The sequence below is a fragment of the Cricetulus griseus genome, chromosome 2 (assembly GCF_003668045.3).
Source record: "Cricetulus griseus strain 17A/GY chromosome 2, alternate assembly CriGri-PICRH-1.0, whole genome shotgun sequence".
Taxonomy (NCBI): Eukaryota; Metazoa; Chordata; class Mammalia; order Rodentia; family Cricetidae; genus Cricetulus; species Cricetulus griseus.
The window spans coordinates 396,514,968-396,538,582 of record NC_048595.1 but is presented as its reverse complement, the minus strand read 5'-3'; the positions used below and the strand labels follow the sequence as shown (position 1 = coordinate 396,538,582).

Genomic DNA, 23,615 nt, shown 5'->3' with positions numbered 1-23,615 from the left:
TGAGTTTGAGTCCAGCCTGGTCTACAAAGTAAGTTCCATGACTGCTCAGACTGTTACACAGGGAAACCCTGTCTCAAAAAACAAAACAAACACAAAAATCTACCCTATGCCCAAACAACTCCACTACTGACTACAATCAATATATGGGCACCAAGAAAGATAAGAACATTCATGAGTCAAAACTATAAACAAATCTACATGTCCATCAACAGCAAAACAAATGAATTATCACAGCTATAAATCTAAGTATTGTGTACAATGAAAAGAAAGCAACCCTGTAACAACTGGCATGAAACAGCAAACATCCTGCTAGGGAAGCCAGAACAAAAGAAAACATTCCTAAGATACCACTTAAGTGTGAAATGGCAAAACTGGTGGATGTTCAAAGAAGTCAGCACCTAATGTTGGGAAAACACTGCTGGGAAGGGGCAGTCCTAGACAATAAAGGTGTTTTCCTCCTTTTTTGCTATTGGTTTTGTTTTGAACAGGGTCTCATGTAGCCCAGGCTGGCCTCCAACTCACTATGTAGCTGAGGATGGCCTATAACCTCCAGGTGTATACTAGCACATGCAGTTTTATGGGGTGTTGGGGACCTTAGGTTTCCTGCAAGATAGATGGGCACTCTACACACTAAGCCACATCCCTAGGCAATGTTTTCCTCTAGACCACTGCAGGAGGTGCACAGATGCATTCCTTTTGCAGAAATGCCATGTCAACTCACTCAACTACAGAACTTTGTTCGTTTGTTTTTAAGATTTATTATGTATACAGTATTCTGGCATTCATGCCTACACACCAGAAAAGGGCACCAAATCTCATTACAGATGGTTGTGAGCCACCGTGTAGTTGCTGGGAATTGAACTCAGGACCTCTGGAAGAGCAGACAGCACTCTTAACCTCTGAGCCACCTCTCCAGCCCCAGAACTTGGTTTTATGAACTTTGAAAAAACTATTCTGAGGACTCGAGAGGTGGCTCAGTAGTTAAGAGTCCTGGCTGCTCTTTCAGAGGATCTGGGTTCAGTTCCCAGCACCCATATTAGGTGGCTTATAATTGCAGATAACACCAGTTCCAGGCTAGGGCTACAAGACCCTGTCTCAAAAAAATAAATAAATAATACACAAACAAACCTGAATTCTGTATGGCTTCCCCCACCTCCACCACCCCCCTTGTTCTGCTCTGTTCTTGTTGGTTGGTTGGCTGAGGCACAGCTTCTAACTCTATACTCTGGCCCCAGCCTGCCAAGTTCTATGATTAGAGGCATGCATCACCATCCCTAACTATACTGTATTTTCACACTTGCTCTTAGCCAAAGGCCAAGAAGGGACTTAGCCCAGTTTCTGTTGTTTTTTAAGTAAATACTTAAGTAGAGAAGTAACTAGAAGGAATGTATAGTATTATTGTTTACAGTTAGGTACTGAAATTAAGGGATGGGCATTTTCTTCCCTAGTTTCTCTTAATTATCAAGCATGTGGTATTTCTACAGGTGAGGGAGACACTGGGAGTCTGCCTTCACCTTAATTAACTTACCCATTACAATCTGCCTTGGTGGAGGTGAGAGCACTAAAACCATGAAACCACAGTCATCACCACAAGAAACAACCAAAAATTTGTTCTGGCTATTGTGGTTCTTTTCCTTTGTAAGGCCAAAGCCAGAAGAGTGTCGTCATGATTCTGATTAAAGCTCTGGAATGTTCTAGCACCTGTTCAGTTCTGCTGATGAACTACACATGTACAGCATGGTAAAATCCAGACAGGACTTAACAAGTGAGGTGTATCAAACACAGGCATGTTATTGTCAGGGTTTCCAGGCGTGGTTGCTGCTCAAGTGTCATAAGAGCATGCATCTGAGTCAGTCACCCACTCTCCTGTCTGTGTCCCTCCTCGAACATCTCACACACTATGTGCATAACTAATGCTGTATGTTAGCTATACACAGGTCTGCAAAACTGAAAATATTAGAGAATGGTAACTAAGGAAAAATGAAGATAGGAAAAACTGTGCCAAAATACACATCAACAGAGATACAAAAGATTTTGGGAGCATGTTAGAAGTCCCGAGATAAACACAGAGCCTGGCCATGGGCTTATGAGGTTCCAGCTTGTTCTCACTGCATGTGTGTGACACTTTCTTTTGTGAGGTACAGATTCAAAAGGAGAAGGAGGAGTCAGATTCCAGGAAGTAACAGATCTAGAAAGGTGCGACAGTCTGCAGTCACACACCCTCCAGATTTCAGAGGATGTCTAATCCACAGAGTTAAGCCTTCCCAAATTGGATAGCTCATTTGTAGTTCTCTATTCCCCAAGCAGAAGCTGTAAGTGACCACAGAACACTCCCCCCAGCATGGGGAATCAAACCCGGGGCCTAGCACTGACCCACACTCACAAACCATCGTTATGGTTTGTGGGTGTAAAAGCTCTCTTCAAGAACATCATTTCTTCTCAAGAAATTATGTAGATTTCAATCGCAAGCAAAACCGCTACATCACTCTGCTTCGAGATACTGATTCTAACTCAAACCAAGCACATTAGGACCCCCTTCACCTATTAATTCAACTTTAAAATAATAAAGACTAGACATAATATTTTGGTTGGTTTTGTCTCCATTTTAATCTCTTAACGCCATATATTTGGACAGACCACTGTGTTCTAAATGGGGAAAAGCTAACATTTCTCTACAACAAACTTCCACAATTTATCATTCAGGACTAAAATCTATCTCACCAGCTTTTTAATGGCAGGTCACAGAAGAGGCATTTGTTTGTTAAACATGAAAATTTTTCACAGAAATGAAATGCTCACAGTTTAGAAATTACTATGGACAGTAAATATTTTACTGCCTCAACTGAATTTCTACTTTCTAATCTCTTGAGCCATTCTAAGCCTGAGTTATTACCATGAAACTTTCTTCATCCACCCTAACTCTGAAACTTGACTTTCCTGAACTAGCCTGGCATCATGGCCAAATTGTTTTCACATTTGTACAGTACATGTTGCTGCAAGGAGACGGTGCAAGTGCGGAGGACACCTGGGATCCCTCCAAACCCAAGGCTTAGGCTCTTTCATAAGCCCAGCCGTGGAAAACTACGTGCAGCTTCTCATGTTCAAGCAAGTTCCACTCTCCAAATGTAACTGCCATAGTGATCATCAGAAAATCTCCAACCCATTCTTATCTCACGTCTAAATAAATGCACACCTACAATTATGCTTCAGGAACACTCCAGAGGCCAGCAGGTGACAGTTATCGAAGGGTGTTCACCTTTATAGATAACCAATCAAACTGTTCCTTGTAGCTTAGACATACTTAACTTTTAAATTTTTATTTATGACTGTGAGTGTGACTGGGAGAGGGAGGAGTGTGCTTGTCATAGCTTGTATGTGGAGGTCATAGGACAATTTGCAGGAGTCAGTTCTTTCCTTCCATTACATAGGTCCTGGAGAGATGGAACCCAGGTCTGCAGGCTTGTTGGCAAGCACCTTAACCACAGCCATGGTACTCTTAAAGGTATTTAAAATGCATTTCTCTGACTGCCATAGTTTATCAGCCCTATCATCATTGATCAAAACTGAGTACAATTTTTCTGAGCCATGTCATGTTGCTTCAAATGCCTCTATCTGCTCACTACCTCTAACCCACGGTTGTATTGGAAAACTATTATACTAAACACATGTGTAGTTTAGGCAGAGAATACCAAAACTCCACAACCTAGCCCTAGCAAAGGTAGGACATAATTCAGTGGCAGAGCACTATCCAGCATGCCCAAGACCCTGGGGTCAACAAGAAGAAAGAAAGTGCATGCTCCAGATTGGAAACCTTTAGCCTAAAACAAAACACATTCACAATTTGGATCCACACTTAGTACTCTTCAGGAGATCTCCTAAGGCTTTTTTTAATTTTGTTTTGTATTTTAAGACCAGGTCTTACTATTTAGTCCAGGCTGGCCTGAAATTCACAGAGATCTACCTGCTTCTGCCCCTGCCCACACCCCAATGCTGGGATTAAAGGCCACATGACCACACTCATTTAAAATTTTGACTTTTGAATGCTTTATGTTTTTTTCTTTTGTTGTTTCCAGTGCTGCTGTGGGATATTTGCTGGCACTGATACTCCAAGACTGACGATAAAGGTTATCTTGAATCAGAGAGAGTTAGTGACTAGCTGACCAGAATTAGACACAGACAATTTTGGAGGACCCAGGATATAGACAGAGAAGCACAGGAAGTAGTAGGGAAGGGCTTAGGAAGATTCCCAGGCTCTTTTGGATCAAGAAAGGAGAGAGAGGAGGTCATTGATCACTTCTCTCATCAATCAGGTTTTTACCCCATGTCTGACTCCCAAGGTTTATTTAATAATAGAACAATATAAGTAAACACTTCCTCTGGGGCCCCATGTTGGGTGCCAACTGTAGTCAAACTGTCTTGTGTGACATCAACCCCCAAATAATGGCACAAGAATTCTTATTAATTATGGAAGCTTGGCCTTTGGCTTAAGCTTGTTTCCAACTAGCCCCTTTTTTTTAAGATTTTATTTATTTAATATGTATACAACATTCTGCTGTCACATATATATGTATATCTGCACACCAGAAGAGGGCACCAGATCTCATAACGGATGGTTGTGAGCCACCATGTGGTTGCTGGGAATTGAACTCAGGACCTCTGGAAGAGCAGTCGGTGCTCTTAACCTCTGAGCCATCTCTCCAGCCCCCAACTAGCTCTTATAACTTAAATTAGCCAGTTTCTATTAATCTACATTCTGCCACGTGGCTTTTTAACCTCTCTTCCATTTTGTATGTCCGACTTGCTCTATGCCTTGCTGTGTCTCCTAAACACCTAGATTCACCCGGAATTTCTCCCTCTACCTGGAAGTCCTGCCTATTCTCTCCTGCTGAACTATTGGCCATTCAGCCCTTTATTAGACCAATGAGGTTAGACACATCTTCACGCAGTCTAGAAGTATCCCACAGCACAGTGCTGACAAAGAAAATTTGAATTACTGATAGAAAATGAAAAGGTAAGCAGAAAGAAGAAATTGTAAAAGTTAGGAACCTCACAGCAACACACCATTCCTGTCTGAAGGGAAGAAGTCCCTGAGACAGACATTTGATGCAGATGACCTCAGAAACGGCTCTGCAAAAGCACCAGGTTTGCCAAGACTGTAGTCAGCAAAGAAAACCTGCATGATTCTTTGTGCCTTAACTCAGAATTCTCTGATCCCTTATTTTTTCTATAGTTTCCAACGAAGAGTGTAAGAGTTAAGCACTTTTTTTTTTTAATTTAAGGAACTATGAAAAATACAAACATGCCTGTAATTTTTAAGCATTTACAATTTCCCATCCAAAGATTTTGCTCACATCTTTTTGCTGTGTGCAACACATGGGAAAATCTATGACCAACAGTATAGGTGAATACTTTTAAATATGAAAGAAATATGTAAGAATATTCACAGTTGTAATATATAGTAGAAAATCCAGAAATACATTCTCAGGAGCCAGGCATGGTGGCACACATCATTAACCTCAGCACTGGGAAGGCAGAGGCAGGCCAGCCTAGTCTACATAGGGAGGTCAAGGACAGCCAGGGCTATGTAGAGAGGCCCTGTTTCAAAACACACACACACACACACACACACACACACACACACACACACACACACACACCAAAAAAATTCAGGTTGAACTATACTATGGCTACACATAGTATAAGGACAAAAACAAGCCCATGGGCCCCAAAGGATGGTGCATGCCTTTAATCCTATTTCCAGTTAAAAAAAAAAAAAAGAAGAAAATAATAATTTAACTATGAGAAACATCAGTTGAATAAAATCTACAAAGAAAACAGTTAACAGACCTTGAAGTCAGAGCTATTCTCACTGAATGGAATAGATCTGGGTGATAGAGATTGTACTCCTTTTTCTATAAACCCAGCAGTAGTTCTGGGTTCCAAAGCAATATTTACTGAATACTGACATTACAAAAGCTGTGGAGTTTAAATATTTAGGCATATTTTGCACACGTAGCATCAGGGCTAATCAACACACAAAATAAACAGACACATTGTTTCCTTTGATGATGTAAGAACAATAACACAGTATAGTACAAGTCAGAGGTGATGAGTGGCAGGGTTAGGATGTGACAAAGTGGCAGAGCATTTGCTGAGCATGTGCAAGGCCCTGGGTTCAACCTCAGCAGGGGGAAAAACAAGAGCTATCATTGTTAAAGCTAGGAGTGGTGGGACATATTTATATCCCAGTACTAGGGAGGATACCGAGACCCCGAAAACAGACAAAGGGAAAACAGAGGTGGAAGATGGAGAGATGGCTCAGTGGTTAACAGAACTTAACTGCTCTTCCACAGAACCCACATCAGTTAGCTCACAACGGCCTGTAACTCCAGTTCCAGAGGATCCAACACTCTTTGGCCTCAGTGGATGAATTTGTGGTACACATATAAACACAAACACATAAATAAGAATAAATAAATAAATCTCTTTTAAAAGCTACTAGGAAAAACACAATAATAGAACTGTAAAAACTCAGAGGGGGTGGGGTAGGGGAGAGTACAAAATTGCTACAACGTGTGTGTGTGTGTGTGTGTGTGTGTGTGTGTGTGTGTGTGTGTGTGTGTGTGTGTGTTTATACTATGCAGCCCTAGCTAGCATAAACTCACTATGTAGACCAGGTTAACTCTGAAATGAGAGATCCACCTCTGCCTCCTCAGTGCTGGGATTAAACGTGGCCAGCACACCCAGCTCCTACAATATTTTTTTATTAATTTATTCTATTAACTATCAAAACTACAAAAGTGATTTAGAAAATGGTGACATTTGGGGACTTGTGAATGGAGAATGGGGGTTGGTAGAGGCTATTTTTCAGTTCACACTTCTGAGTTTCTCCAAATGTTCCTATGCCTTTTTATGAAGAGAGAGAGAAAAAAAATAAGATGCAGTGTTCTTACAAGAATTTTCTTGCCTTAATACCCTAAAATAAAATGATTGTTTTCTCTCCTTCACACAGGTGTGCGCACAAAGACAGTGGCACAGGCATGTGGAATGACAGACACACTAATGTCTGTGAAGTTGAGTTCAACAGCACTGTGGTTCTGACCACAGTCTTGGGTACAATCCCACTGACAGCCTGACTCTTCCTCCAGGCCCAAAGGTCTGCCATCAAAACTCACCACACCAACCAGTGTGACATCCTGATGCCATGTGCCCTCCAAACCCACACTGATGATACTGACTGGGCAGGCTGGCCACAGCAACCAAGCTTCTAATTCTGCACTCTCCTCAAATCCTCATCCCTCTCGTCCCACTTTGCTAACTCCCACACCAACTTCATCCCCAAAGTGCTTTTAACTCAGGGTGGGCAGCCTCCTCCGGCCAAGCCCACTGCCCTTCACCTAGTGATCCAGTCAGTAAGTATCCCAGTTTCCACAGCCAACTCCAGAGTTTCTTTCCCCAGCCTCCCTCCCCTATGACACCCCAGTATTCTCCCATAATGATCACAGTCCTTGGATCTGATGGCTTTTGCTCTCCATTCGGACAGAAGCCTACGTTCATTGTCTCCTAAGGATGGAGCCCATCCCAGCCTCTTATTCAGCCACGGGACTGATGAATGCCATCAGCTCCCCATCTCATTCTCCCAGTTTCTCCACAGCTTCAAATCTAAGTATCTCTCTCCACCAAAGCACCACACCTAAGTGACTCTTCTGTGTCCACCCCAGTACCTCAAGGAGTCCTTTCCCCGTGAGCTATTCCCAAGTGGGAGAAGACAAGCCTTGAGGCTGGCACCTGCTTCATCCTGCACTTCCCAGGAACTCATCTGTTGGCGGGAGTCTTCCCATTTTCTCTCCTGAATGATCATCCTCCTCCCTTCAAATGATCTCACCCACTGTCCTCCACTATGGAAATAAAACCTTCATTCAACACACCTGCTATTGGGTATCTGACCGGCCTGTTTCTTTCTCAATGTTACTGCCTAACACATCAAATAATCAATTTCTCCGAAGTATAAAAGCAGGAATGTAGCTCAGTAGTGGAGGACTTGCAGAGCAATCAAACCATCAATTCCCCCGAGGTATAAAAGCAGAGTATAGGCCAGTGATGGAAGACCTTGAGTGTGCTGAAAATGGAGTTACAGGTGGTTGTGAGCTACCCTGTGTGTGCTGGGAATCAAAGCTAGGTCCTAGGAAGAGAAGCCACTGCTCTTCACACTGAACCATCATCTCTCCAGGCCAGATTCAAAACTATTGAAAGATAATTTTTAGATATGTACATATTATAAATCTCAGTAAAATAAGTATCTAGCTATAACTTAGTTTTCTGTGAAAATGAGAAATGGGTTCTCAGCTTTTTGATGCCAAAGTGACCACATGACTTGTTGCCCAAGCTTCCCTCAAAGTGCTGATGAAGTCATTTCTTCTTCTGCAAAATAAGTGCAGACTGTGCTGCCACTTAACTAAGAGCTAAACCTTAAATTCCAGGGAGGTGGAGACAGTTTTCTACCACCCTTATGTTTTATGGAATGAAACAAAGTATGACAATGCCAAGTTCCAATTGTTAATCTTAGTTCTGATTTCACTTCTGTCTGAAGGAAATGTCCCTCCATCTCCAAAAAGTACCAGGTGCTCTCCACATTGCACAACTGCCTTCCCTCACAGAGAATGAATCAGAGTGTAGAATCTGCAGCTTGCTTTCTGGAAGTCCCCCTAAGGGCCTGTCCTTTCTGGAGGACCCTCTCCTTCACAGAAACATGTTCGAACAGATGAGAAGAGCCTCAGCTCAGCCATGCTGTCCTGCCTTATAGAGCTTAACTTCTCAGAAGTCTGTCTCCAATACCAGTCGATTCAATGAGAGCAAAAGAAAAACAAACAACTTGGTTGGGTTATTTCATTTCAACCCACATCTAAAAGACTGTAAACCTGTCCTTCCTACTCTTTTTCCCTTCATGAAAGACCCTGAGACGTTTTTCTTGGCATACTGAAATAGAGCATTGTAAACAAGTAAGCTGCTAACATTCCCCAATTGTAGATACCCTGACAGACAGACGCAGTCATGTCTCTTATGACTCCCAGGGACAGCACACACCCTCTTTCTGACTCTTACCATTACTTCTACACCATCTGAGAAACAGGCTTGCTACAGCTGGGAAGTCATTTCCTGTTGAATGAGTCAATCACAGCAAAGAACCTGATGAGGACCCAAGGAGCTGACTTCCCTTGGAGCTCGGGTTTCTGTTGGTTTTCCCAGGGAAGGACAGTAAGCCACTATACTCCTCTCTCCCCCCAACTTCTCAAGAAGCCAAGGATGGTCTCTGGTCTCTGGTCTCAGGTCTCAGGTCTCTGCTGCTTGTGGGGCAGACTGAGCCAGCATGTACACAGGTGTGCTGATTCCCTCCATAGCTCACAGCCACACCCAACCTGCAGTTCTGAGACTACATACAGCCTCTTGTCTCACCTACTCTTACTCATCCCTGTCTGGCACGGCCTTACCTCAGCTACCCTTATGTCACTGAGCATTGCCTTGTGCAGGCCTCCTGAGTGCAACCACTTAAGAAGGGTTGGCTTGTTTCTCGTTTTAGATGCTGTTAATTCCTATCTTTTTTTTAAAAATATCTTCACAAAGCTTTTCCCAAAAAATACATACACTCACTCTTTATTCTTTATTTCTGATTGACATAGTACTCGCAAGGCCATCAAGAGGGGCTTCTCTACTTCCTCCTCTACCACTTCTACCTACCTGCCTTTTCCTGTCCTGTCCTCTTTCCCTGACTACAGCCAGGAAGGTCACTCCAGCAGTGCTGGGGAATCTCCACTTCACTGAGTCAAGGGAACCATGTTCCTTCTCCAAGTCCCCACCCCCCTCTAACCCAGATCTAGGCATGCTCAGGTCTCTCCTGTTTGGCCTTCTGAAATGTGCCTGTGCCTACCATGCCAGAAGTTCCTTCTGTCCTTGTGGTGGTTGGGACAAAGGTCTAATGGAGACAGGCACATGGACAAGCAGCCTACTGTTTTATCTCCTCACAACCAGGCTTGGACCTTACCTGCTGTCCTCTCCACTTCTCTCTGCTTTGCATGCTTCACCAAGAGGAACCCAACATGGTGCAGTCTCCCATACACGATCCCTGCTCCCAGCCACTAAAACTGCCTGTAATCCCAACATGAAGACTGCACTGCATTTGAGCCAGCTTAGATTACAAACCGAGTTACAGGCCAACCAGGACTACATAGTTTTAAGACCCTGTCTCCCAGAATAGGAACACAACAAACAACAACAAAGGCTCAGGCAAAAGCCAACATTAATAGTCTCCTTTGCCTGCATTTTCTGAGTCCACTTTAGTCAAGCTGCCTCAGCAACTGACTCTTGAGGAAATCTCCTACTGCTTTGCTGTTTCTCTCATGGGCCACTTTCTTTTCTGCACCACCCAAGATCAGTGCTTCCCAGAGCTCTGTTTTATACTCTTTCTACTCCACAAGCTCATGGAAGGGCATCCTGAGGAGGACTGAGCATACCTGCAGGTCAGAAAGGCCAGGCCTTCCTGAAGCATCCAGACTCACAGAGCCTACGGCTGCTACAGACCTTCAGCTATATGCCTCACATTCAGTGAGTCTGACACAGTCTCCCCTCTACCCAAGTTAGGCCCCTCCCCCATGTTAGGAACAGGGCCAGGAAGGCCAGCTCTTTCTCAAGAAGCCTCAGAGCCTAGTGGTCCACTAGATTCCTTCACCAAATCTCCTATCTGCAGCCCTCCTGCTTTTCCATAGTCAACATTCTGTCTCCTTAATTACCTGTTTCCTCTCCAACTTCCCTAATCTCACTGTAGAGGACGTGGCTTTAGCAGTCTTCTGCACTGTTGCTCTCTGGTGCCAGTCTTCACCAGTTAGGGCCACTCTACATACAGTATTCTGTGTGAGTGGTGCCTTTTATCATGTGACATAGGAGCCTAAAATTATCCCTCTCTAGAGAAGCATAAGGATGGTCTTTAATTCTTTCCTCAGAAGAAAGGAATATGGGACTGACTGATTCGGCACACATGAAGTGGCCACTAAAGCAAGCTGTATTCATTATAACCCTTAAACATTAGGATTTCATTTTATCTTAGATTTTCTTTTTTTTCTTCCAGCTTGTATGTGTGTGTAATGTGTGTGTGTGTGTGTGTGTGTGTGTGTGTGTGTGTGTGTGTACATGTTTGCATGTGTCTGACACCCATGTGTAGGGCTGTACATGCATGTGGGTACACTTGATGTTGGGAACCATCCTCAGCTGGTTGGCTCTTCCACCTTCTTTATTCAATAAGTCAGGGTCTCTCAATCAAACCCAGAGCTCACTGATGCTAAGGTTAATCTCACTAGCCAGCTTGGTCTAGGGATCCCCGTCTTTGCTTTCTGAGGCTGAATTGGGCTGCCACATCCACCCAGTATTTAGCAGGCTCTATGGTGCCCTTTATCTTAGGTTTTCAAGTCTTTATTAAAATAGTAATATAGTAATATAGTCCACCAAACTTTAATTAGATCAACATTTCAAGATGCACCGTTATTCTATAGAATTGAATATCTGTAGTCCATCAACACAGATCCCCAATAAGAAGTCATGACCACCTGCATCCTGCTAGGAATATATGGTCCACAAGGTGGCCACTACCTCAGTCATGCCTTCAACCTTGCCCATATATACAGACACACTGGACAGACTGAACTCTACTCACAAAATCATCATAATTCTGAGTCACAAATCTAGTCTCCTACCCTCCTAGCCATCTACCCAAACTTATACTGAGCCCCAATGACACCATTTCCCATAATATGACAGGGCCATCAATATCCTTCATCCAAGCATCTTAAAGTGTCTATGTTTCCTTTTAATACACACACACTTATGGCATTTATTATGCAATAAAGATGCTATTTGAAACCAGCAAGGTAGCACACACCTATAATCCTAGCACTTGGGAGGCAGAAGCAGGTAGATCTCTCTAAGTTTCTGGCCAGTCAGAACTACAAACACAGGCCCTATCTCAAAAACAATAAATAAATAGAAATATGTAAAAATAGGGACTAGGGAGATGGCACAAGCTGTTCTTCAAGAGGACCTGGGTTCAATTTCCAGCACCCACATGGCAGCTCATAACCAGTTGCAACCATCTCTCCATTCCCAGAGGATCTGACGCCCTCTTTTGACCTCTGTCGGCACAGACATACATACAAGCAGACACTCATACACATAAAATAAATAAATGGGGGGTGGGGAGAGACTGTTACTTTACTCCCAGAGGATAAGTGAAAGAGTGAAAGATAGTGGATGTGTGACCACAGGTATGGGCTACACAGCACATCCCATTCCACTCACCAGTACTTTTGCTATCTCAGTTCCACCCCATCGTGATGGAGCTACTCACCAGTCATGATGGAGTTACTCACCAGTTGCTGAAGGTTTATAAAGTGCAAGCACAGGGGGCCTGGTACAAGCTGAGCACTCTGAAGTGATTACACCCATACAGAGCTCTAGTCTAGAGAACTGAGGATAGGGCAGTTCTGCTCATAGGATTGAGTGGAATAGAAGTTAACCTGGAAGAGAAGCAGAAGGGCGAGCCAGAAAGGGCGTCTAAAGAATGTGAGCATGGTGCCGGGCATTGGTGGCGCATGCCTTTAATCCCATCACTTGGGAGGCAGAAGCAGGGGGATCTCTGTGAGTTCGAGGCCAGCCTGGTCTCCAAAGTGAGTGCGAGTATAGGCTCCAAAGCTACACAGAGAAACCCTGTCTCGATAAAAAAAAAAAAAAAAGAATGTGAGCATGAACCAAGGCCTTCAAGTGAGAAAACAGAGCATTCGCACAAAGTCACCCAGAGTGGCTGGAGAGTAGAGAGAACACAGGAGCAGGAAATGAGGAAAAGAAGGCAGACTTAGTATACACAGATGATACTTGGATTTTATCCTGCACATGGGAGAAGCCAATAAGACTATTTGAAGAAAGAAAAAACGATATTTGGTTTGTTTCAAAATAATGACAACAGGATAGAGAAGGGTGGGCTTCGAGAAGAGACTACCAGTAGAATGCATCAAGGAAATAACAGACAGATGAAACAAAAACAGAGCTCAGATCCTTCAGAAGAAGGATTTTTTTTCTGATTTTATTTATTTATTATGTATACAACATTCTGCTTCCATGTATATCTGCACACCAGAAGAGGGCACCAGATCTCATAACGGATGGTTGTGAGCCACCATATGGTTGCTGGGAATTGAACTCAGGACCCCTGGAAGAACAGTCAGTGCTCTTACCCTCTGAGCCATCTCTCCAGTCCGGAAGAATGATATTAAACTAGCCATAGTAGGAGGTGGGGCTTTCATTGGGTCATGAGAACGGAGCACTCATGAACGGGAGTAATGTTCATTCTCACACACAGGCTTCAGGAAAGCCTGTTCACTCCTCTTTGGGGACAGAGCTAGAAGGCAGCATCTCTGACGCAGAGCACAGCCCTCACAAGAATGAATGTGCTGGCAACCTAGAGCTCCAGATTCTTGACTTGGGAATGGCAATCAATATCTACTATATACCTATCATACAGTCTACAGAATTCTGTTAGAGCAGCAAGAACAATCTTAGAGATGTATTAGTTACTGTCTCATTGCTATGGCAAAATACCTGATAGAAACAACTTAAGAGAAGGGTTTATTTGGTTCACATAAAAGTTCAGGGGGGCACAGACCATCATGACACAGAAGGCATGTGGCAGCAGACAACACATCTCAGCAGACTGGACAACAAAGAAAGATGTATGAACTTGGGTATGCTTGTTTTCTCTCTTTCCTCCATTTTTATCCAGTCTAGGACCCCAGCCTGTGAGATGTGCTACCCACACTTAAAGTCATCTTCCTACTTGGTCCTCAGTAATCCTCTCTGGAAACACCTTTGAAGATACAACCAACCAACAGTCCATCTCATTAACGCACTGATGTTTCTTTGTCCAGGTCAAGTTGGGGTAGTTTGAATGTAATAGGTCCCATAAACTCATAGGGTGTAGTACTATTTGGAGGTATAGCCTTGTTGAAATAGGTGTAGCCTTGTTGGAGGAAGTGTGTCACCATGGGGTCAGGCTTTGAGGTCTCTTTTGCTTAAGCTTCCCTCAGTACAACTGACACTCTGCTGACTTTTTTTTTTTTTTTTTTTTTTTTTTGGTTTTCAAGACAGGGTTTCTCTATATAGCCTTGGAGTCTGTTTTGGAACTGCCTCAACTAAGTGTTTTCCTTTAGAAGAGTTGCTGTGGTCATGGTTTACAGTGGAGATTAACCATCACAGACAGGAAATAGGCATTCTGAAATAATAACCATCTTTGGAAAGAGGAAGTAGAAGGGGAATTAGGGCAGGAAGAAGCTTTGGATTTACTAAATGCACGGTGTCTAAAAGGACACCAGTGGTGTGCTCACAGCAGAGGACCTCAGTGCTGGGAGTCAACTAAGGACCACTGAGAGCTGAAGCCCTGGGCATGGGTGAAACTGCTCTGTTAATATAGGTAAGTAAGATGACAAATAATGACAAGTTACTGAAAACACCTGCATCAGAAGAAAGATGGAGTAAAAAGCCAGGACCACACATGAGAACCGCCTGGGAACCAGAAGGAAATCATGCCATCAAGTTAAGAAAAGAGAAAATGTCATTGAGATCATGACCCACACAGCCAGGTATGGTATTCACACTTGTAATCTCAACATTCAGGAGGCCAAGGCAAGAAGACAACCACAGGTTCAATGCCACCCTATGCTACAGAGACCTGTCTCAAAAAGATGAAAACAGTAAAAACAGCAGCAAAGAGCTGTGTCCAGTGCTACAGAGAGAGATCCAGACTGACTAGTAGCCATGGAAACAGCTGTTTCACTGGCTTGATGAGGCAGACACAGCGGATTGAGCAGTGAGCAAGGGCAAAATAGTAGATACAGTCAGTATCCCCTCTGCTCTAGACACAGGAGAATGCTGACATGTGACAGCAAGCAGACACTTATACAAAAATCTGGGAAGGGTTTGTATGTTTTCTCCCATCTTCCCCATAAAAAAATGAACAACTGTAAATGCTGAAGAGAAGGGGCTGAGAGTCAAGAAGTTACATGAGAAGCTGAGCAAAAAAGAAAAAGATAAAAGGATTAGGAATAAAGAAAGCTCTCAAGATCCCATGGAGGAGGACTGATGGGTGGGTGGGATTGAGAACACAGTAGAGGTGTGCACTTGAGAACAGGGAGGGAGTAGTTGTTCTTCTGGGAAATGAGAGAAAGGGACTAAGAGCAGGAACAGGAGAGATGGCTCAGGAGTTAAGAGCACTGTCTGCTCTTGCAGAGGACATGGGTTCAATTCCCAGCACTGAATTGGTCCAGTTCCAGGGGATCCAAAACCCTCTTCTGGCCTCCATGGTACACATCCATACATGCAGGCATCACATTAAAAAAAAAAAAAAAAAAAAAAACCAAGTCCACACCCAGGAGGCAGAGGCTGGTGGATCCTGAGTTTGAGGCCAGCCTGATCTACAATGTCGAATTCCAGGACAGCCACAGCTGCATAGTGAGACCCTGTCTTAAAAAAAAAAAAAAAAAAAACCTGTTCACAGAAGTGCATCCACACCACACAGCATTTCATTCACCATAAACACAGGAATCTACAATAAAATGGCTACTGCTGTGTTCAGAAGCATTAGCACTGACCCCAAGGTAAGCCAACATGCAAGCTTATCTGTTCCTTCAGGAAACTTCTAATGCAAAGACAATGATCATCAGAACTTTGGACTTAGACCAAAGGTCATCCTAGAGGGAAGGCCAGCCGGGCCTGTACTACAGAGTTCAACAAGGCTGGCTGCACGTCAACACAAAGGAGAAAATGACAGAGAAAATAACTGGAGGAGGAAGCAAAAGAAGGTGCTCACTTAGGCTCAGTCTGCTGGAGGGTTGAAGCACCCGCAATGGCCTTCCATGGCTAAAGAAGCCTGAGCCTCAGAAACCACACTCATGCTCAAGCCGTGTGCCTGACCCTGCAGGCTCAGGTAAGTGCATATCATGCATATGGCAGCTGTCCATGTGAAACAAATCAACAGCTCTTCTGCTCCAGTCAGCCAGTCGTGGGAACCATCGTTGTGTAAGACCAAGGATCCGGGCTGTCAACAGAGCAACGGATGGTAGAGCAAAGCCCACTGGGAGTAGAAAAAAAATCTCCACAAACTGATTCCATTCATCACTTCACAAAGGACTCTATTCTGTTCACTAGTACAAGATATCAGAAACAACCAAGTCACTGTGAATCTATTCACCATCGGGGCAAATAACGGCTTACACATGTAAATGCCCCTACATGCCATATTACACCCATCTCATATTAAACTTCCTTACAACTCGAATGAGGAATTCAGTCTTTTTGTATGGATAGTAGAAACCCAAAGAGGGGAATTAGGCAGTTTGTTCAAGGTCACACAGCTTGCTAAGGAATATGGCCAGAACTTGGACCAAGATACCTACATGTTTCTCAAATGACTATACAACCCTATCTCATGCCAAGATCAAGTCATCAAGACAGAGACTTGATTTTTTTCCATTCAAATCAAACTGAACTATGAAAAAATTCATTGCATTCCTAAAACCATACTAAGAAACAAGGCAGAAGGCTGGAGAAACAGTTCAGGGCTTAAGGGAACACACAACTCTTGTAAAAGACCAAGTTTGGTTCCCAATGCCCACACCACTTACTAACAACCACCTGTAATTCCAGCTGCAGAGGATCCAATAACCTCTTCTGGCCAACAAGGACACCTGTACTCATGTCATGTGTGAACACACTTACACAAAATTAGACAAAAATAAGCCAGGTGTGGTGGTACATGCCTTTAATCCCAGCACTCAAAAAGGAGAGGCAAGCAGATCTGTGCAAGTTCAAGACTAGCTTGGTCTGCATAGAAAATTCCAGGCCCTGTCTCAACAACAACAACAACAACAACAACAACAACACAACAATAATAATACAAAAAATAAAGTATTTTCAAAAAACAAGGGTATGGAGAAACAGGTCAGCAGTTAAAAGCTCTGGCTGTTCTTAAAGACGACCTGGATTCAATACCAGCGCCCACATGCAGCTCACAACTGTCAGTACTTTAAGGGGATCCAATGTCCTCTTTCTGTCTCCAAGGGCACTGCACACACATGATGCACATCCATACATGTAGGCAGAACACTTATGCACATAAAGAGTGTGTGTGTGTGTGTGTGTGTGTGTGTGTGTGTGTGTGTGTGTGTAAGAAAAAAAGAAAAGAAACGAGCCACATGTGGCGATGCATGTTTGTAATTCCAGCACTTGGGAGGATGAGGCAAGAGGATGGAGAATTCCAGGCCAGCCTGTGCTACACAGTAAAACCCTGTCTCAAAATGAGAAATTGGGGTTTAAAAGAAAATATAGGAGTTAGAGAGATGACTCAGTGGTTAAGAGTACTGGCTGCTCTTCCAGAGGACTTGGGTTCAAGTCTCAGCACCCACATGGGAGCTCACAACTGTCTGTACTTCATACCCTCTCTGGATACCAGCCACCCAGCATGCTGCACAGACATGCTGTGGACAAAACATTCATACATATTTTTTTTAAGGAGGAAGAGAAAGAGAAAGAGGAAAAGCCAGGCATAGTGCCACATCGTTTAGTACCAGCACTAGGGAGGCAGAGGTAGTCAGATCCCTGTGAGTTCAAGGCCAGCCTGGTCTACACAGTAAGACCCTGTCTCAAAAACAATAAACAAAACAACAAAAGAATAAATGAATAAATATTTTAAAAGAAAATATAGATAGCTTCTGTAGTTTATATTAAATGAAAAGCAGGTTAATTAATCAAAAAACATATGACTGACAAAATATAAACTAGTAGTAAAGAGTTATAAGCAACTAAAGGCAAGAAAGGGGCATTATTCCATATTTTGGCATGAGAGAGCAATGGAGAACTGTAGAAATGATGGCATAAACACTGGGGAAATTCTTTTAAATTATTTAAATAAGGTGTAGTGGCACACACCTTTAATCCCAGGACTGGGGAGGTAGAGGCAAGAAGAGTTCTGTGAGTTTGAGGCCATGCTGGTCTATACAGTGAGTTCCATGACAGCCACAGCTACACAGATAGAGACCCTATCTCAAAAGCAAATAAATCAATCTCTGTGGGCCAGGTGTGGTAGCTTCTGAGCCAGCCTAGACTCTTTCCAAAAAGAAAAGAAAAAAAGCAAAATAAATAAAATCTACAGAGCTGAGTGATGGTGACACAGTACAAAGGTGGGGCACTTGCCTGAGTGATGGTGACACAATACAATGGCAGAGTGCTCACCTGAGTGATGGTGACACAGTACAATGGCAGAGTGCTCACCTGAGTGATGGTGACACAGTACAATGGCAGAGTGCTCACCTGAGTGATGGTGACACAGTACAATGGCAGAGTGCTCACCTGAGTGATGGTGACACAGTACAATGGCGGAGTGCTCACCTAGCATGTTTGAGGCCCTGACTCAATCCCCAATGCTCCAATAAAAAAAAAATACATTTTTAAAATATGAAACTGGGGCTGGCCCAATGGCACAAAGGCAACCAGCTTACAAGACTAACAACCTCAGTGCAGCATCCAGGACCTGTACAGTTCTCCTGATATTTTGTTTTTCAAGACAGGGTTTCTCTGTGGCTTTGGAGGCTGTCCTGGAACTAGTTCTTGTAGACCAGGCTGGTCTCTAACTCACAGAGATCCGCCTGCCTCTGCCTCCTGAGTGCTGGGATTAAAGGAGTGCGCCGCCGCCGCCGCCACCGCCACCGCCACACACACACACACACACACACACACAAGCTCATATGCATATACAGTGTGTAGTTAATAATAAATGTAATTTAATAAAAGTCTATAGGACTGAGAGTAGAAATCAGTGATAGAATGCTTGCTTAGAGTACAGCAATATAAAAGTAACAATCTATATTCCAGATTTGAACACTCTTAGCATCAGGTATTCCAGCAGCTTAGCTGTAGCTCTGGGGTGTGTGTGCAACCTGCATCACCATGAGTAAGTGACCTATATGAAGGGAAGTGACCAGGATCCCTACAGGTAAACAGAAAGGCTTTATAAATTTTCTTCTGGAGAAAGTCAACCTGCCCATTTCTGAGATTAAAATACAGTCTGCCCATTATCTCCCCTTCCTTTTCAACTCTCCTACAAGTCCTAAGAAGGTGCCCTCTATTTGTTTCCCCCTTCAAGGTGGACTCAGAGATAGGGAATGAAACATGTAGGGACAGAAGCTGGGATCCTGCTCATGCCCAGAGAAGTGTTCAAACAAGAAAAGGGAGGCTCCCTTCCGGTAAGTGTTGTTTTATCTTAAATACCTTCCCAGTCTCTGGGCTGTTCTCAGACACGGAAAGACTTGCTCACCCTCCAACCTGCAGCACCAGCGCTGGTCTAACACCCTTCTCCCCTCAATGTATGCACCAGTCAAATCACAGGCTTCACTACCAACCACACCACCTTGCATTTACAGCTCTGTGCTGCTTTTCACAATGGGAAAGCTTTCTCCTTCTTAGAAGGCAGCCCCCTGCACATGGCTCCATCACGGTCTCCTGTAACGTTTTGTTGACATTTTTAAGAGATGTCCTCTAGCAGACTCAGAGCTCCTTGAACACTGGCACAGCATCCTGCTCACCTCTGCAGAGAAGGCACAGGATACAGTAGGGGGGCAGCATGCAGACACCATGAATTAGAGAACCAACAAGGCTATCAACTGTGGCATAAACAAATGCAGTGTTTTCTTAAAGGGGGGGAAACTATTGTGCAATCACAACTCAGACATCTAAATTGTTCAGACCCCATAACTACATCACAGCTTGAGATAATGGCCCCACTTAGATATGCGGCTTCAAACAAAATACTTAATCTTTCTGAGTCCAAATTTTCTGTTCTGTTAAACCAAAACGGGGAGGGAGGTCAAATATGCCTGTTTTACTACATCAAGGTTAGTGGTATTCAAATGACCGAGCATAAGAAAAGTATTACACAACAGACGACCAATCAGATAGATTTAAACAAACAATTCTCATCAAGCCCCATTACACCATAGGGGTGAAGTCCAACAGAGCTTACTGTCAATAGAGGACACAAGTAGATCTTGAGAAAAATCTCAAAACGGGGACTATGTTAAGATTCCTATCCAACTCATCTACCAAATTCTTGTGTAAATTCAGTTTCTAAATGGTTCCCAAGACAGTTTCAGGCTGTTAGTGCAGGAGCCATCCACGGTGAACGGCCCGGAGCAGCTGACCCATCACACAGGTTCTGCAACACACTCTGCGGCAAACAACCCAAAGAAGGCCGACCTGCATCTCAGCAGAGCAGCTGATCTATGACCAAAGCCTGCAGCAGAACACATGCACACAAAGAAAATTCTCTACCAGTAGTTTGCTCAGAGTCTCCCTATCTTTAGGACCAGCTACAGCCTGAACCTAAGAAAAACAGCAATGAAATATTGAATATACCAAGTCATGACAAACACAGAGGCCTAAAAAAAAAAAAAATTTTTAAAGCTGAGTTTTTTTGTTTGTTTGTTTGTTTTGTCATAACAGTAATTATAGAGAAAGTTAAAAAAAAAAAAAAAGAAAGGCTAGTTCAAAATATGCTTCAATGTCACAACCACCACCACAGATTTGGGGACCCCTGCTGATGTCACAAACACCACCACAGATTTGGGGGCCCCTGGTTTATTTTAACTTCACTTGAACTCCGAAAAGAACCAACCATCTGTGTACTTGAAGCAAGACAGACAGATGGCCAATATGCTGACATTACAGGCTCAAGGTTTCTCAACTGTTATTTCCTTCTAGAGTGCAAAGGAATAAAATGCAGTCTAAGGCAGTACAAATCCTTAAGAAATAAATTTAAACTAAGTCATGTGCCAATCAAAACATCCTTCGTGGGAAAATAAACCATTCCCTTGACCTTGAAATGTTTAAAGTCTGACAAGTCCCAGTTTCTAAGACTTTCACACCTTTCTCAGAGAGTAGGGCGAGCTAATCAGTAGTGGATCCTAGAAATAGTTCTTTCTAAAGATGTCTAGAAACACCCAGAGCTGTAAACAATAATCACGCCAGGCAGATCCACACCAAGAGGAGCGCCCAGGACTTCCCTTTCCTGGTGAAAGCCATCAGATTCTATTTTTAATCTCCCCCTTAAGCAAACATCCAGCCAAACCTCCCTTTCTGGCTAATGAAAGCAAGAGATGATTTGTTACTAAAAAATAAATAAATGTTTTAAAAGATTTGAATGGAATTTTTCAGACTTAATGACAATTTCACAAAAGGATGACAAGGAAAAAGAAAACCTTAAGGGAAACATATTTTAACGAACTACTTCAACTGATTTTTTTTTTTAAACCTGGTGAATATTTTGACCAAAGGTATCACTGGGCAACCAGCCCAAAGGATTCCTATCTTCCTAAACACTTCCCAACTGATTAATTGAAAAATAATATGTTGGTAATTACGTGCAGGTGAAAACAGCACCACCCTATACATTGGGAAAGCCTTAAAGTGTTATTAAAATTAATTATTTCCTTCAACTGCTTAAGCTTTGTAACACTCAAATTCACTCCTGGTTTTTCACTGTGATTCTTAAAGGGGAAAACCCCACAATGCTATGATAAGTTAAGAAAAGTCAGAACTGGAACTCTCCTGGGAACTTGGTCACATTTTTTTTTTTCACCCCAATCAACAGTTTTTAATGCGCTTGAAAAATTCTGGTGAAGACCTTTGCCAAGGAATTCAACAATATGAAACTCTGGGACATCAGCAAAGTACTGACACCCAGCGCGGAGAAAATGCTGCTTTTGTTCAGAGGCCGCCTGCGATAAAAACAGGAACTTTACAGAGAGCTGAGCTGATCGCCACAGCACATTCGCCTGATCACATGCCCACGGCCGGCACTGAGCTTCTCATTGTTGTCGAAGGGACTTTTCTAGTAACAGTGCCTAGATTTAGTTCATGTTTGAAATCATTCTAAATAAACCCAACCCTCCCTGTACCAATCCATTGTCAAAGGAAAGGGTGCTGGGCAGGATTTGCACGTAACCGGTAGTCACCTCTTCAAAGACTCCAAGAGGTGATCAGATGCGGAAACCCAGCCTAAATACAGGTGCCAAGAAAAAGCCCCGCTGTCCCCCATGACAGAGGTGGTCTACGAGCGACAGCCTCGGGCGTCACTGGGTTAGCGCCACTGCCTCCAACCTCCAACCTCGGACCCTCAATGGCCTCCCCGCTCCTTTCTCACGCCTGTCACTGTGAGGCACCTCGCATTGTTAGAGGAGCAGGAAGAAATGCAGCTGCGGCGTTCCCCTGTGTCTCTCTCTGAAGGCAGGAGAGAGGGTGCAGGCGTGCGGCCCTTCAGCAGAAAGGCAGGACGGAGGGGCAAGATGTCAGGCGGAGGGCGCAGCTTTGTCTCCAGCTGACCCGTCCCCAAGTCCTGCGGGGGCTCCCCAGGGACAACAATGAAAGCGCAACCACGCTTCGCGGGTGGGGAGCAGGCCGCCGCCCGCTCGCCCGGCCCGCCTGCCCGCTCGCCCGCCCGGCCGGCCGGCCCGCCGCGCGCCTACCCTCCGACAGCTCCAGTTCCAGCTCAGCCAGCTGCGCCCGCACCTCGGGGGGCAGCGCGGCCACCGCGGCCGGCGACGGCTCCAGGCCTCGCTCCGCCATCGCGGCTCCGCCAGCCACACTCCGGAAGACGAAGAGGGGGCCGAAGGAGGGACGGACTGACGCGGGCCCACACCCCGGCTACAGGATCCGGCTCCAGCCGCCGAAAGCCGCCGGCGCTGCCGCTACCGCCGCCGCCGCCGCCGCCATGAGCTAGGGTCACGTGAGCGCGCGGCCCCGCCCCCGGCCGGAGCACGCCCCGCCCCGGAGGCGCAGGACCGGCGGGAATACAGCGCCCTCTGCGGCCGAGCTTCGGGAGCTCAGGCTGAAGTCGCCTCCTTGGCTCTCCTAGGGAAATCGACCAGAGGATGCACCTGACCAGGAGACAGCAATCACCTTCCACAAACTCTCAACAAGGAGTTTCCGAGGCATAACCGTACTTCTGCCAGTCCCTTTTCCGGTAGAATATGCCTCTGTCTTGTCCTTTCCCCCATTTTCCCTAATGGACACCTCTCTTTAAAAGGACCTGCACAGGCCACGTCCTTCACCCACCAGTTTCTGGATTCTGCCTGCCAAAAAACTTTTTTTTTCAGTTACATTTTTTTTTCCAAGACAGGTTTTTCTCTGTGTAGCTTTATAGGCCTCGAACTCACAGAGATCTGCCTGCTTCTGCCTCCCGAGTGCTGGGATTAAAGGCATGTGCCGCCACCACCACCTGGCCAGTTTCAACTTTTAAAACAAGAGAAAACTGGGCATCATGCATGTAATCCTAAACTCTCCGGAGGTGAAAGGTTCAGGGACCTTCTTTCCAGCCTGGGCTACATGAGACCTGCCTCAAAACACAAGAAAAAGGATTACAGTAGAACATCTTGCCTTGACTCATAAAGACTTATAAAAGAATTTAGTTGGGCAGTGGGGGTGGACACGGTTCTGTTGTTAGGATCCGCTGTTTTGCCGAGGACCAGAGCTCA

At 44.4% G+C, this 23,615-nt stretch overlaps 1 protein-coding gene across 3 annotated transcripts in view; it reads right to left on the bottom strand.

Moving 5' to 3' along the window:
- The window catches only part of Dip2b (disco interacting protein 2 homolog B), a 190,604-nt gene extending 167,754 nt beyond the window's left edge, over positions 1-22,850 (bottom strand). The window contains exon 1 of one of the 3 annotated variants that reach the window (XM_027396571.2): positions 22,608-22,850. In XM_027396571.2, the coding sequence (XP_027252372.1) occupies positions 22,608-22,707 (100 nt within the window). In that variant the 5' untranslated portion in view covers positions 22,708-22,850. The remainder of the gene's footprint in view (positions 1-22,607) is intronic. The other 2 variants (XM_027396570.2, XM_027396569.2) reach the window with 2 other exon arrangements.
- Positions 22,851-23,615: the final 765 nt, after the last annotated feature.